General features: G+C 40.3%; 1 protein-coding gene across 4 annotated transcripts in view; it reads right to left on the bottom strand.

Annotated features, from left to right (window-relative positions):
- LRP2 (LDL receptor related protein 2) overlaps positions 1-16259 on the bottom strand; it is a 197702-nt gene that overhangs the window by 44046 nt on the left and 137397 nt on the right. For all 4 annotated transcript variants that reach the window (XM_061184669.1, XM_061184659.1, XM_061184649.1 and 1 more), the window contains 8 exons: positions 15901-16026; positions 14675-14794; positions 11946-12077; positions 10415-10616; positions 9165-9460; positions 7175-7691; positions 4193-4345; positions 3509-3679 (listed from right to left, as the gene is read on the bottom strand). In XM_061184669.1, the coding sequence (XP_061040652.1) occupies positions 3509-3679; positions 4193-4345; positions 7175-7691; positions 9165-9460; positions 10415-10616; positions 11946-12077; positions 14675-14794; positions 15901-16026 (1717 nt within the window). The remainder of the gene's footprint in view (positions 1-3508; positions 3680-4192; positions 4346-7174; positions 7692-9164; positions 9461-10414; positions 10617-11945; positions 12078-14674; positions 14795-15900; positions 16027-16259) is intronic.

The raw sequence follows: 16259 nt of genomic DNA on the forward strand, positions 1-16259 counted from the left end.
CGGAAAAGAAGAAGTAAAGCTGTCACTGTTTGCAGATGACATGATACTATATGTAGAGAATCCTAAAGATGCTACCAGAAAACTACTAGAGCTAATCAATGAATTTGGTGAAGTAGCAGGATACAAAATTAATGCACAGAAACTCTTGCATTCCTATACACTAATGATGAAAAATCTGAAAGTGAAATTAAGGAAACACTCCCATTTACCACAGCAATAAAAAGAATAAAATACCTAGGAATAAACCTACCTAAGAAGAAAAAAGAACTGTATGCAGAAAACTATAAGACACTGATGAAAGAAATTAAAGATGATACAAATAGATGGAGAGATATACCATGTTCTTGGATTCGAAGAATCAACACTGTGAAAATGACTATACTACCCAAAGCAATCTACAGATTCAATGCAATCCCTATCAAACTACCACTGGCATTTTTCACAGAACTAGAACAAAAAATTTCACAATTTGTATGGAAACACAAAAGACCCCGAATAGCCAAAGCAATCTTGAGAAAGAAAAACAGAGCTGTAGGGATCAGGCTCCCTGACTTCAGACTATACTACAAAGCTATAGTAATCAAGACAGTATGGTACTGGCACAAAAACAGAAATATAGATCAATGGAACAGGATAGAAAGCCCAGAGATAAACACACGCACATATGGTCACCTTATCTTTGATAAAGGAGGCAAGAATATACAGCGGAGAAAAGACAGCCTCTTCAATAAATGGTGCTGGGAAAACCAGACAGCTACATGTAAAAGAATGAAATTAGAACACTCCTTAACACCATACACAAAAATAAACTCAAAATGGATTAAAGACCTAAATGTAAGGCCAGACACTATAAAACTCTTAGAGGAAAACATAGGCAGAACACTCTATGACACAAATCACAGCAAGACCCTTTTTGACCCACTTCCTAGAGAAATGGAAATTAAAAACAAAAATAGACAAATGGGACCTAATGAAACTTAAAAGCTTTTGCACAGCAAAGGAAACCATAAACAAGACCAAAAGACCACCCTCAGATGGGAAAAAATATTTGCAAATGAAGTAACTGACAAAGGATTAATCTCCAAAATATACAGACAGCTCATGCAGCTCAATATCAAAAAAACAAACAACCCAATCCAAAAAAGGGCAGAAGACCTAGACATTTCTCCCAAGAAGATATACAGATTGCCAACAAACACATGAAAGAATGCTCAACATCATTAATCATTAGAGAAATGCAAATCAAAACTACAATGAGATATCATCTCACACCTGTCAGAGTGTCCATCATCAAAAAATCTATAAACAATAAATGCTGGAGAGGGTGCGGAGAAAAGGGAACACTCTTGCACTGTTGGTGGGAATGTAAATTGATACAGCCACTATGGAGAACAGTATGGAGGTTCCTAAAAAACTAAAAATAGAACTACCATACGACCCAGCAATCCCACTACTGGGCCTATACCCTGAGAAAACCATAATTCAAAAAGAGTCATGTACCAAAATGTTCATTGCAGCTCTATTTACAATAGCCAGGACATGGAAGCAACCTAAGTGTCCATCAACAGATGAATGGATAAAGAAGATGTGGCACATATATACAATGGAATATTACTCAGCCATAAAAAGAAACAAAATTGAGTTATTTGTAGTGAGGTGGATGGACCCAGAGTCTGTCATACAGAGTGAAGTAAGTCAGAAAGAGAAAAACAAATACCGTATGCTAACACATATATATGGAATCTAAAAAAAAAAAAAAATGGTCATGAAGAACCTAGGCGCAAGACGGGAATAAAGACGCAGACCTACTAGAGAATGGACTTGAGGATACGGGGAAGGGGAAGGGTAAGCTGGGACAAAGTGAGAGAGTGGCATGGACATATATACACTACCAAACTTAAAATAGATAGCTAGTGGGAAGCAGCCGCATGCACAGGGAAATCAGCTTGGTGCTTTGTGACCACCTAGAGGGGTGGGACAGGGAGGGTGGAAGGGAGGGAGACGCAAAAGGGAAGAGATATGGGGACATATGTATACGTATAACTGATTCACTTCGTTATAAAGCAGAAACTAACACACCATTGTAAAGCAATTATACTCTAATAAAGGTGTTAAAAAGAAATCAGAAAAAAAAAAAACAATAGGAATAACCAGAGGAGTTTAAAGATCACTAATTCCTAACCACAGCTGCTTTCCTGCTGATGCAGCTGGTTCAGCTCTTGTAGGTTTATAACCTCTTATGTTGATGTTCTCCATGAAGCATTCTTTCGATATCCTGTGATGAACACTGTTTCCTAAGCCATCAGAAGAAATCAGAGGAAAGCAATCTAAAGCTGGACTTCTGTCTCCTCAGGAGGACAAGGGAAGAAGCAGCTTTCAGAGACAGCTTGATTCTCAGTATAACCTGAGCGGTATAGACTAGCTGAGTTAACCTAAAGGCCAGCAGGGTTAGCTTTGTACACACTGGTAGCACATGTATTATTAATCATGACCCAGACATTATTAGTGAATCTAGGTCTCATTCATTCCTGTGAACCTATGTCAGAATACTGATATTTTAATATTCAAAAATCTGGGAGCAGACCCTAAAACTCACAAGAGGTGGAATGAGCTATCAACTAAAGAAGTTGATAACATTAGCCATGTGATGTTAGAATTTTTTTCCAAAACATCATAATTTATGGAAACTTAAAGAAGGCATAGGAAAACCTGAATACCTTCTTGACCTCTGTTAATAAGACTGCAGATAAATGACCAGAACTTAGTCATTATCTGTTTCTTTAAAAAGGTCATAAACCAGAAAGCAGTCTTGAGGCCTTCTCCTTCAGTTCTTGCATGATCTCTATATAAAGAGCTCAGATACTTTTATGAGTATTTTTTGTCAAGTGTAATTTTTTTTCAAAATAAATTTAATAGAATGACAGGATTTTTTAAACCTTTAAAATAGCTCTAGTGAATTAACGACAATTCCCTGCTTTTGCATGCAACAGGCTGTGTATCTGGGTACTAGTTCATAAATACCCAGAAGACATTACCATAGTCCAACTAGGCCATAATTAGCAATGCCCCGAAATAAACATGTACTGCTTGGCTAATAATTTGTATTATCTTTTTTACAAGGAGTATTTTTCATTGAACAGTATAATTTTTCCAAGTCTATTAATCATATATTTGGGAGGGTAGAGCAAAGTAAAGGGATAAGGGAATTAAGATGAGTTGAGCACTAAGCTGACTACCACAGGGGAGAGATTACTAGCTGCTTTTTTAGGAGTATAAGAAGTAAAAGCACCAAGACAAAATCCTGATCTGTATGACTTCAAAGTTCATGCTCTTTCTCTTGCACCATACCACAGAGCTCGGTGAATTGCCTATAGGCACTTTAGTTAGAAGTGACTTCCAACAAACAGGCCAGTTAGAAGCTGCCTGGGAATAATACACTGGCAACACAAGCACTGGTGCTTGGAATGAGCAGTCACCCAGTTTGCTTTATTCTTTTCTAAGTACGTACTCAATGTAACCCAGGTGGGCATCTGTCCAGTAGAGTAGATCATTGGTGTAATCAATGGTGAGGCCATTGGGCCACTTGATCTTGGTAGAAATAATCACAGACTTATGGGTTCCATCCATGCCTACTCTCCCAATGTATGCTCGGTCAGCCCAGTCTCCCCAGTAGACATGCCTGTTGAAGCAAACACAAAGGGTCAGTCTCTGAAGCCAAAAGAACTCAGTGGCAAAGGCATAAGCTTTCTCCAATTAGAGAAATGGAGTTTACATCCTACAGAGCCTTTCATAAAGGAAAGAGAACTAACCAAAAATAATCTAAAAGGGCAAGATGCACAGGAAATGCTCAAGAATGAACATGATTAACTGGGGATTTCAGTGGATTTGACATGGAAAGTCCAGGAAAGGTGGGTTGTTGTTTTTTTAAACCATAAATTACTTGCATGCAGTCAAAATATGTGACTTTGAAAGTGAAATCGTGTGTCATGGCAAAGAAAATAGAATAGCCGATGAATAGCATTTGAACAAGCCATGCTTCTACCCATAATACTAAGCCATTTACCAGGTAGGAAAAGCAGAAGACAAGCTCCAACAAGACACTGGCCTTGATATCACTACGTGAACAGCCTTTTGGTAACAGAGGTGGAAGAAGGGCATGAAAGAAGAGCCCAAGATTACAGGGAGACAATACCCATATCGAGGGTGCAGGGCAATTCCTCTGGGATTCTCAATGCAGAAGGTGTTGTTGGCATCCACACAGTGCTCGGCCAGCTTGCGGCGGTATCGACCATTGAGGTCAGAGACAGAAAGGCAATTCAGGTGGGAATCCACCCAATACAGCTTTCTGAAAATGGAGAAATGGAGAACCAGGAGTTATAGCCATTTTACTTGCGAAACAATGCACATTTAGCCACACAATTTCCAATCCAAGCACTTTTCCCCCAGGCAAACAAGGACAAGGGGAAACACAGTTGACCTTCCTGCAATGAGACAACAAAAGATGCAAGAATGTGTGCTACTCTTCCTGTTGTAAGGTGATGTCACCTTACAATAGGAAATTCTGGGGCCACACTTCACACAAGGATTCTGGCTTTACTTGCTTCATGCAGCAAAAGGCATCTTTCCCAAGCAATGTTCCAGGCTTTAGAGGAGCAGGGAAGCAGAAGTGAGAGTGATCAATGAGTATCATGAACTACAGTTTAAATGGTGGAGTCCAGGAAACAAACTTGTCTAAGTGTTATCATTGAGACTGCACAAGGGAACTCTGAATCATGGCATCCTTCAGATAAAGAAAAACCTGACCTCCTCCCTGGCCCTGTCCCAGCAGGCTGGCAAAATGAGTTTCTTACCCTGTGCCAAGTTTTACTTAAACTCGAAAAGCTTTAGAAACTTATTAGAATCTCTTACCTCAAGGATATTTCAGTTCTGAATATATTGCTATTCAATAAAATCCATTATTTTCTATAAGGCAGGGTTCTTAATCTGGGGTCCTTAATCTGACACCAGGGTAGCCTAGGCTCTGGGGGCGGGGCGTGTACCCTCTAAAATTGATGCAATATTGTATAAGCATAAATTTGTTAAGTGCTTTTATCCAGCAAGGGGTCTGTGGGTTTCACCAGAGTCTTAAAGTATCCATAACCTTCCAAAGGGTTCAAAACTCCTAGAATGTGTGTCATTTGAGATCTGATAGTCAATTTCTACTGAAACGATTTCTCTTCCAAAAGACCCCAATGTCTCCTTGCCAGAGGTAAGCCTGATCCAACCATGCGAGGTGTCAGAATATTTAACTTTTAGGACAGTAGCATCTTTTTAGACTTGGGGATGAGGGAATGAGTATGCATAAATGCACAAGCCTTGCTATTTAATTCAGTTGGGTAAATCCTGATGTATGAGATGGCCACAATTTTAGATTCCAACATTGCAGAGGGTAATAATAGCAATAATAATCGCAGCTATCTATTAAATGCCAAGCCCTGGGCTAAGGACTTTTTTAAATATTATATTATTTAAGATCGTATTCCTGTTTTCTTGATGAGGCTGCTGAGGCCCAGAGGTTGCTGATTAGTAAGAGCTAGAGCAGGAATTCAAGACTGGCTACACCACAGGGCACTCCACTCTGTGGCGCTTACTGCCAACTTGTTAATTTCTCTTTATTCCACAGTCAAAACACTGACCCAGTGAACAGAATATGGAGAAGACACTCCGTGCCCACTCCAGGAAAAATTAAGAGGACTGAGAACCAGCACAATTTTCCACTGTGCATAATGGTGCTTTGAAAAACTTGTATATCAAGTTTAAGGGCCTTGGAAACCAAACATCCTTGAGTTCGCTATGAACATCTTTATTGATATTGGGGAAATTGTTTCAAATTTCAATGTAATTAGTATCTTAGGACTGTCCCCTACAAACTTAAATGTGACTGGGTTCTATCCTGCCTTGTGTTTTAAGGAATGTTTAGCCTGGCTGTGCTCCTTCTTGAACATTTGAGAAAATGCTTCGGTCATGAGATATTTTATCCTACCCTCACCCTAGACTTTTTTGCTCCATCTTTCTCAGTACCACACATGTACCTAATTCTTTCCCCTGGTCAAGAACATGCCTAGAGTGAGAGGAAAGTAGCTGAAATCCAGGGGAAAATATCATCCTACCAGTTTTGGGGAGAGGGGGCTGAATGACAATATCAAGGCTAAAATATTATCTTTCCCTGCATTGCACCAAAGGATGAGATAGGAACAGTACCACAATTAGTTCTATTCCTGCAAATCATTAATCACTATGCTTTTTGACACCCAAAAGAGCCATTATATATAAAATACTTGTATTCACATGATCAATATTTTATTCATTTTTCTGTAGGCAGTTCTTGAGCACCTATGGCAGGCCAATTACTATTCAGGTAGAACTAGAGGGCCAATTCTCCATCCCCCATCTTAGGATCTTTACCCTTAAGATGGTCAAACAGAGAAGATGTGGAAGAGTCCTCTGTAGGTCTGGGGTGACTGAAGCAATAATATTTGCAGGCTAAGTGCCTACAGCTTCACGTCAACCACAAAGCCAAATATCTGATAGATTCAATATTCAATAGAGATGTGAAGAAGTGTGGTTGAGCTGGTCGAGTTCAATTAAAATATCACCGTCTACCTTAAAGATGCTCAGAGTTTCAAGTTAGCCATTCTCTATTTTACAACCAGCCCAGGCTGTGAATAAATAGCATTGTAAGCAGCCTGTGAACGCCAGGAAAGCAGGGGCTGTGTCTGTCTTGTTGACCTCTAGACCCCAGTTCCTAGCATAGCACTGCATGCAGGAGGTACTTAGGCAACAGCTTTAAATGACTGAATGCACCAACAAATGCATGCATCATCCCTTCACATCACCTCCAGTTAACTGAATGGCCAGTAATAACAGAGCTCTTTCCTCCTTTGTGATGCCCCTCCCCATGAAATTGATATCATAAATTCTTAAAATCACTAGATTTTAGGTTCTGTGGTATCCCATTTGATTATTAGGTACATAGCAGAAAAAAACAAAAACATGCAGAAGCATTAAAATGTATCCACCTATTAACCCAAGTTGGAAAAGATCAGTTCTCTGTTAGGATGAAAACATGGTTTGAATACTTTTTTAAAAACAAAAAGGCTTTTAACTCTTAAAAAGCTCCCCAGCTTTTTCTTACCTGGTAACCCAGTCGACAGCCAGACTTTCTGTACCCGGTAGATTGTACTTTAGGACTGTCTCCCTGTTTGTCTTATTCAGAAACATTCTCTCAATGACTTTATTCTCTATATCAAGCCAGTACAATCTCTTTTCTACTCGGTCAAAATCCACTGCCACAGCATTACCCAGTCCTTGCAAGATGAGGGAGTATAAATGTCCATCGATAGTTAGATTTCTCAAATAGTAACGGTTGCTAAAAATGAGATCGGGTTCGATGTTGCTGTTCTGTCGGCAGGTCTTTCCATCTGGCTCACGGATGTAGCCTGGGGCACACTTGCAGATGTAAGAGCCCAGTAAGTTCTCACACTTCTGGCTACAGACAAAGGGCGTCTCCTTGCATTCATCAATATCAACACAAGTCCGCTTGTCAGACAACAGCTTGTAACCAGGGTTACAAGAACAATAGAAACTGGTTAAAGTGTCTGTGCAATTGTGGTCGCAGCCACTGAGTGAAGGGTCATTGCATTCATTAACACCTGTAGGTAAAAGACAGTTATCAGAGAACCTAAGTTGACAGCAATGGATCCACCATAATGGTCCAAAGTCAACCTTCCCACTGGACAGACCCAATCCTTTTTGTTTCGTTTTGTTTTGCTTTGTTTGGACAGACCCCATTCTTAATGAATCATGCTAAAAGAAGACAGATAAGAAGGGATTTCTAAAGGCCCTACATTATTCAAAAGTCACTCTTACTCAACTTCCTCCCAGCTTGATCCTTCACCAGTGGTTTTAACAACTAATACAACCAACAAGTATGACTTCTAATCCTATACCTGCCAATGTTCTTTTAATCGATAAATTTAGAAGCAAAATAGCAGGAGAGAGGAGAAAGAAGAGCAGAGGAGCCCACACAGTGTGTGCTGGTAAAACAGGTCTGGGGTGTGGGGTGGGATGGGGGGCGGGGGGAGCTCTAATTTGTAGCCTCTTCCATTTCAATGGTGCCACGACTCACACCATGGCCAATTTCAGGCTCCCAGTGTGATGTCCCTGAACGTAGAGATGGGAAGAGAAGCACTCACTTGACTGAGTCTCACAAATGGCATGAGCCACCCAGCACCCCGGGAGGGTACCTCTGGCTGGTCCTGTGACACATGGCCATTCTCATTCAAAAACTATCTACACAACGGGGAGAACATTTCCTTAAGATTCTGTATTTTATAAATTCTAGACTGGTTTACTTGTGGGAGTTCGGTGGGGGCGGGGGGAGGGGCTGCCAGTTAAACTCTCCCCTTTAGTCACCTGAGGATGAAAATTAAGAACAGGCTAAGGGGACTTCCCTGGTGGCGCAGTGGTTAAGAATCCCCCTGCCAATGCAGGAGACACGGGTTCGAGCCCTGGTCTGGGAAGATCCCACATGCCGCGGAGCAACTAAGCCCGTGTGCCACAACTACTGAGCCTGCGCTCTAGAGCCCGCGAGCCACAACTACTGAAGCCCGCGCGCCCAGAGCCCGTGCTGCACAACAAGAGAAGCCACCGCAATGAGAAGCCTGCACACCGCAACGAAGAGTAGCCCCCGCTTGCCGCAACTAGAGAAAGCCTGCGTGCAGCAACGAAGACCCAATACAGCCAAAAATAAAATAAATAAAATAAATAAATTTATTAAAAAAAAAAAAAAAAGAACAGGCTAAGGAATCCTAGCAGAGAGGCAGTTAAGTCATTGCAAGAAGCCAAAGAGAATCAACACTCTCTGTTGTTAGATACCGATGGCCTGAATTTGTTCATCTCCTGTTCTCTGTAATGACTGCCTAACTCATGAATTAGTCCAAAAAATGTTTGTGACTGACCTTATATACCAAGAAATCCTTGCTTTTTGCTAGACAAGCAATAGTAATTTTCTGGCAATGTTCTACATAGAGAACCAACTGACAAGTCCTGCTAAGTCACAAAGGGTTGAAAATCCACATTCAGTCCCCCTGGTTTCCTTTTCCCCAATCTTCTGTTATACTCACCACATCCTTTCTCATCACTGTTGTCTAAACAGTCATCTAGGTGATTGCAGACTTTCACCATCTCGATGCAGTTCCCATTGTCACACCTGAACTGATGAGGGGGACACGTGGTTTCCAGGGTGTGACACAGGTGCTCCAGCTCATCCGAGTCGTCTCCACAGTCATTTTCCCCATCACAGACGAAGGCCTTATAAATGCAGAGCCCATTCTGACAGGTAAAATGGACCTTGTCGCAGGCAGGGTACACGCAGTCCCTCTCATCACTGTAGTCACCACAGTCGTTGCGCCGGTCACACCTGTGTTATGAAACCCAGTACCACTCTTGAGAGGGTTTTTTAAATATGTTTCCAGCATTTAAAATGAGAATATTTCAGGTGAAAATCCAGATTCCCAACTTCCCTCCAAACAAATGACGCTGACTAGTGTCTGCGTCTCTTAGCTGGAGCACTTGCCCGAGGTCCACCTCACCTGCCCCTCACTGTTGTCTGGTTGACCCTGAGCCGTAGCGCCCAGACCCATTTATCATCATGCTCACACTGTTATTTTTCTTACAGCAGAGAGAAGAGAATGAAGTATTTCTTGTACCCATGCCTCAACTCCAAGTGGAAAACCAAGAGCCTCAGCTACCCCAAGAAAGAACTTTCTTCTAGCAAGCCCACTTCATTCATCTCTCTGGCCCTCTGTGCAAGGTCACATTATGACCTTCATGGACCCTAGGCACTTTTGCCTTCATGGGCCCCTTCCTCCATAAAAATATTTATTTATTTCCCTAGAATAGTCAAATTCATAGAGTCAGAAAGTACATTGGTAGATGTCAGGGGCCGGGGGTTAAGGGGAGTGGGGAGGGGGAATGGGGAGTTAGTGTTTAAAGAGGACAGAGTTTCGGTTTAGGAAGGTGAAAAATTCCAGAGATGGATGATGGTAAGAGTCGCACAGCAATGTGAATATACTTAGTGCCACTGAACTGTACACTTAAATATGGTTAAAATAGTATGTTTTATATTATGTGACTTTTACCACCATAAAAAACATTTATAATTAAGGACCACATTGGTATAAAGCCAGATATATTAATATTATTTGGTATTAAAATACTTTCTTTGACCTAAAATTTCTCTTTTTTTTTCCTTTTGATTTTAAAAGAAATCCAAACATTTTCATAGACCACTAAAAGTGCCATGGGCTCCAGGCCCCAGTCCTGCCTCATGGAAGTTTAGGTTTGTTGGTAGACTGTTTAATCCCCAATTCACCTGAACCAGTCGGGGATACACAGGCCATTACTACAGGTGAACTCCGTTTCAGAGCAGGATCTCCTGGTGCAGTTCTGGTGCTCATCATAGGCATCAGAGCAATCCGCATCGCCATCACAAACCCAAGATTGAGGGATGCACCTCCTGGATGGAGACACGCTACTTACACAGAGAAACTCAGAACTTGAGCAGCTGTGACTCTCTGAAACCAAAGCACATGAGAATCAGAAGTCACATGAGAGCTCATTCTAGAAGTCAAATTCATTCTGAATCATTATTTATCTTGCTTTACATTACATAATAGTCTGAGGGATGAAAGGAAATGAAGGGAAAATAGGTAGACAAACCACCCTCCCAAATTTTCATTTTAATTGCTTTGGATCTTTGATTTTTTTTTCAGAAGTAAAAAGTAAAGATAATAAAAACACCTCATTTAGTTTTCCATAAAATTAAGGTAAGGTCACATTTTTCCCTTGGGCCTATCAAAACTACTCACATTTTATTAATTGGATACCAAAAATCCCTTACATTTGGTAACATTTTTTAGTTTACAAAGTATAATCACACAAACACAATGTGAGATAGGCATTTTTATGCCAGTTCTACAGATAAGAAAACTGAAGCTCGCAATGGTTGACTAGATAGCTCAAAGTCATAGAATTTTCCAAAAAGCTAGGGCTTCTTTCCTAGGTATATAGGAGCTGTGTATATCAATAAGAGTTGTCAGAAACCAAGACACTGTTAGGAAAGAGCTAAGATGCTAACGTGTAATCATGAAAGCCTGCAGAATAAAATACAGGTATTTTATCCAATCTCACTGAGGGTAAAGAGGAGACAAGAGGAAGGGAGTCTTGGTGAGGAGATATGGGAGAAAAGTATATGCTACAGTCCATGTTTGTGTAGCTGCCAACAACCCATTTCATAGAATATATGTAGAACCATGGACCACCACCAAAGTCGTGGACATATGAGGTAACAATCAAATGCAAACATCATGGAGTCATTGTTTTTATTATTCTACCATGGAAAGACACTCTTCCAAGACACCTTAGCTAAGAGCTCTATGCTCTGTTGGTAATGGGAGATGGTGTTCCATAGTTTGTTCCATGATTCACTTAAAAGGAATGACCCACCCCACCCCCTAACAGCTCTAGGTATTTTCTGTTGCATTTAGGTAATGGAAATAATGTCCTAAAAACTGGAGGCACAGTTAATTGCAACACTATTAAAACTGCTATTAAGAGTGGCCAACTGAGTTCTCTTTATCTGCTCTAGAAATGTAGGACATTATTTCCATTACCTAAATGCAACAGAAAAAAAATAAACATTAAAATCATTTTTCATCATTTTAAAGCATTTAAGTGGATGATATCAAACATTCTTGAGCATAAAAATAAAGGTAACATTCTATCTGTGTGCATTCAATAAAGAGGAACCTCTCTGACAACCATATACTCCAAAGACAGAAAAATAAATCTGCTGAGTTTCCCTGGAATGTGACAATGCAGAGGAATCGATTGTTTGCACTTACCACAGTGGTGTCTTTCATCCTCATCACTCATGTCCCCACAGTCATTATCACCATCACAGACCCACTCTACTTGGATGCACCTGTTATTGTCACACTTGAACTCATCACTGAAGCATGTTGGCTCAGAAAACTCTGAAAAAATATAAAAAGCATTCTTGGTGAGAAGAGTGGTTTGCAGTCCAGGAATCTTGAGAGAAGCCTACTACAGCATGGGCTTTCTAGAACACCAATTAGAGTTCTTTAATCATATTCCACATGTCAACGAATCAAGTTGTCATATGCCAATAAACACAGAGACCCCTCAAAATTAGCCTAGGGCAAAAGAAAATTTAATTTTAACCACTAAAAATACAGCACAATGAAACAGTAAGGAGAAACATGACCTTTCATAAGCTGGTAAGAAAAGAGTACATATCAATACAGCCTTTGAAAGAAACATAGCCCCTTTGACACAGGAACGCTACTCCTAGAGATCTAGCCTATAAGAATCTTCCCACATATGCAGGATGTTCATGCTAGCGTCATGTCTTATAGTGAAAAAATGGAAACAACCTAAATATCCATCAGTTGGGAAAGGGATAAAAACACATGGAACACCCATACTTTACAGCAATATTCAGCAGTGCAAAGGAATGAGATAGAGCTGCATTTTCTAACTGACAAGATACTGTTAGGCTAAAAAAAAAAAGTGGCGGGGAAATTGCAGAAAAAATATATGTAGTAAGATCCCATTTGTGTTTTAAAAACTACATGTCAGGATATATAGATAAAGGTAAGAAGAACTCACACTTAATAGTGATTATGTCTGGGGAGGGAGGGGACTGTAGGAGGGTGAAGGAATGGGGATTTTACTCTTTTATACACATCTTATTATTTCTTTAAAATAATATCTGTGTATTGGATGTTCACCAAACTTATTGTGGTAATCATTTCATGATGTATGTAAATCATGCTCTATACCTTAAACTTACACAGTACTGTATGTCAATTATAGCTCAAAAAACCTAGAAAAAAAAATCTCTGCATATTATGAGAATGCATTCATATTAGACTGTGTGTTTACTTCTATTTAAATATGTCAGACAGTTGGTACTAATTGCTATTACTAAGACTTTGGTTCCCATGGAGAAGTCTGGAAACTATATTTATTCTTCATATATCTGAACCAATAGTTCATATATGTAAACCAATCTCTAAGACTATTCTACCCACCTAACAGTTATTAATTATTTCCTTTACAGATCCTCAAAACTCTATGTGCCCTTTGTTTTCTCAAAACTCTTAGGGTTGGGGAAAAAGAAATTGGCAAAGAGTTTCTAATACCACTTTCTATTAGCCACAGAATTTGAACCTGAGGGAAAATAGGAATAGAAAATAGTCTGAATTCAGCTGCAAAACTAGGCTAATGGTCTTAAGAAAATACCCCTCCAGGGACTTCCCTGGTGGCACAATGGTTGGGAATCCGCCTGCCAATGCAGGGGACACAGGTTCGAGCCCTGATCTGGGAAGATCTCACATGCCGCAGAGCAACTAAGCCCGTGCGCCACAACTACTGAGCCTGTGTGACACAACTACTGAAGCCCGCGTGCCCTAGAGCCCATGCTCTGCAACAAGAGAAGCCACCACAGTGAGAAGCCCATGCACCGCAACTAGAGAAAGCCCGCGCGCAGCAACGAAGACCCAACACAGACAAAAATAAATAAATAAATAAATAAATTTATAAAAAGAAAAAAGAAAATACCACTCCAAAAAAAAGCTTTATATGTGATGGTACTTACTGCAGTGATATTTATAATACAAGAAAAAAATAAAGCAATCTAAATGCTTAAAATAGAGGCAGTTAACTCAATGATCATATAACCACTCAATCGAATATCACACAGCCATTAAACAGGAGTATGAAGACTTTGTAACAGGGGTCAGCAAACTCTCTCTTAATCAGACAGTATATATTTTAGGCTTACAGGCCATATGTTCTCTGTCACGCCTACTTGACACTGCCATTGTAGCAAAAAAGCAGCCATAGCCAGGATGTGGCTGCATTCTAATGAAACTTTATTTATAAAGACAAGCAGCTAGCCCATGGCCATAGTTTGCTGACCCCTATACAGCAATACTGACAGACAAAAAAGCAATGTATTAGATTTTACCTTTATATTTTTAAAATTATGTAAAAAAAACTGTGCATGGATATAGATTAGGACTTGCAGAGGTAAATAGCAGCCTTCAAACACAAGCAACACACAACTGCCTCTAAGAATATAACTAGAAGGTCCTTGGAACATCTCAGGAAGCTCAGATGGCCATGGGACCCTACCTCCTCAGCTGGCACACAGAACAGGAACAAATGTGTGCCCCTCATATGCCCCCTCCACCTGTATATGATGATTTCAATCACTCTTGGGTCCTCCCACAGTCTTATGGGTCAGAACTCAGCCAAATTCAGAAATTCCAATTCAGACAGAGTCCATTACAATTAATTGAGTTCTACAAGCCAGGCAGGTACCAGGTGCATCACCAACATAATCTCTTTTCATCTGCATCGATCAGCCACCTCCATATCCTGATCAGCAACCCACCCAGTGCCCTGCATGAACAGGTTTTTAATGAGTGTCTGCTGAGTGGTTTCAGCAAGGAGTGCAAACATTCCACAGCCAGAACCATAGTCTATATTTGAAGAGGGTCTCCAGCCGCATTACAATGCTTTTCATGCTTGCTTACTCTCTTACCACAAGTGTCAGGTTCATCAGAGCCGTCAGAACAATCTCTTTCGTGATCACAAAACCAAAAGCTAGGAATACAGGATCCAGACGTGCAGTGGAACTCATCGCTCTTACACGACTTAGAGACTGCAGGAGGGAAAGAAGATAAAACCCATGAGCAACACACAAGCTTGTTCCTAATAACCTGCCTGTATCTCTGATCTGGATACGAGTTGCCAAGAAAGGAACGCTGAGGCCTGGGAAATGAGTTTTTGTATAAGTTTTCCATTGGGAGGGAAGAGTATGGGACAGCAATACCACTCCAGTTTCCCAGAATTTTTTTCTAAATTCCAGAAATTCAAAAATGAATTGCATTTGTTAGAAATACCAAAAGACTATTTTTTTGACACATGAAATCACAAATTATAGATAAAAGAAAACTTGGTTCTATGTTTCCTGCCATAACATAAGATAAAATAAATGCTATTGAAAAGCAAAAACAACAATATAACCAAATCTGAGTTCACCCTACACACAATCTTTTAGCCATCTTAGACCATGATTCTACAGAGTTAGCAAAGTTCTGCTCTTATTCACCCCTGTAATTCATCTGAGTAAATGACTCTGCCTACACGTGAACATGGATTCTTTTCTCACATAACCTGAGGTAGTTCTGGTCTGATGTGTTTTCTAGATTTTCTGCTACCTCTTGCTGCTGTTTTTACAACTGACCCCTGCTCTTGGACTGGAACCTGGCCTGGTGACAATCACTAAGTTCTTAAAGGATGCATCTATTTACACCAATAGTCTCAAAATCATCGTGCTTAAGAAAGGCCTTTTAGTTTAATAGATACAGGAAATTATTTGATTAAACCAAATGGCTAAATATGAAATTAAGGTTTCTGAAAGTCAAACATATGAAAAAGAGAGAAAAATTCTTTCAGTTACTAATGGCTACTACAAATTCTGCCTGGAGTTCCTGAAGACAAAAGGCCTTTAATTGTAGAAAGTTAGGCATTAGAGCGGGTCTCTTGAAGAAATATTTGGGGTCAGGCATCCAGCCAGGGAACAGAGAGAAGGGGCTTCTTATGCCCCTACAATTACATCCTAAAGTAACTGCCTACTGAAACTAATAACAAGGTCAATTTGAGATGACAAATTGAAATTAGCCCAAACACCCAGGCGATGTATCTTTGCATTAGCTCAAGACATGCATCCCTGGAACTACAGAAAGAGAAGCAGGTTTATCTTACCGCAGAAAATGGGGTTTTCATCACTCATGTCTCCACAGTCGTTGTCTCCATCACACAAGAAAAGATGAGGAATACAAACAGTTGAATTCATACATTTTACGTATCCAGGCTGGCACGTGCGATCAGCTTGAAAAAGACAACCAGATAAACATTTGGAACATACCCACCACATATACATCATACACGTCCACGCTAACAGATCTACTGCAGAATCAAACCACCAGAAGGGAAGGATGTTCAAAGCTATCACAGAGGCATGATCCATGACACTTATGGGATGCCATACATTCTACAGTAAAGAGAGATATTTCCAGCTGATACCGGAGGCCATGGAGGAGAGGGGAGGCTGCTTTATAGTT

Source organism: Eubalaena glacialis, chromosome 1 (genome assembly GCF_028564815.1).
Source record: "Eubalaena glacialis isolate mEubGla1 chromosome 1, mEubGla1.1.hap2.+ XY, whole genome shotgun sequence".
Lineage (NCBI taxonomy): Eukaryota > Metazoa > Chordata > Mammalia > Artiodactyla > Balaenidae > Eubalaena > Eubalaena glacialis.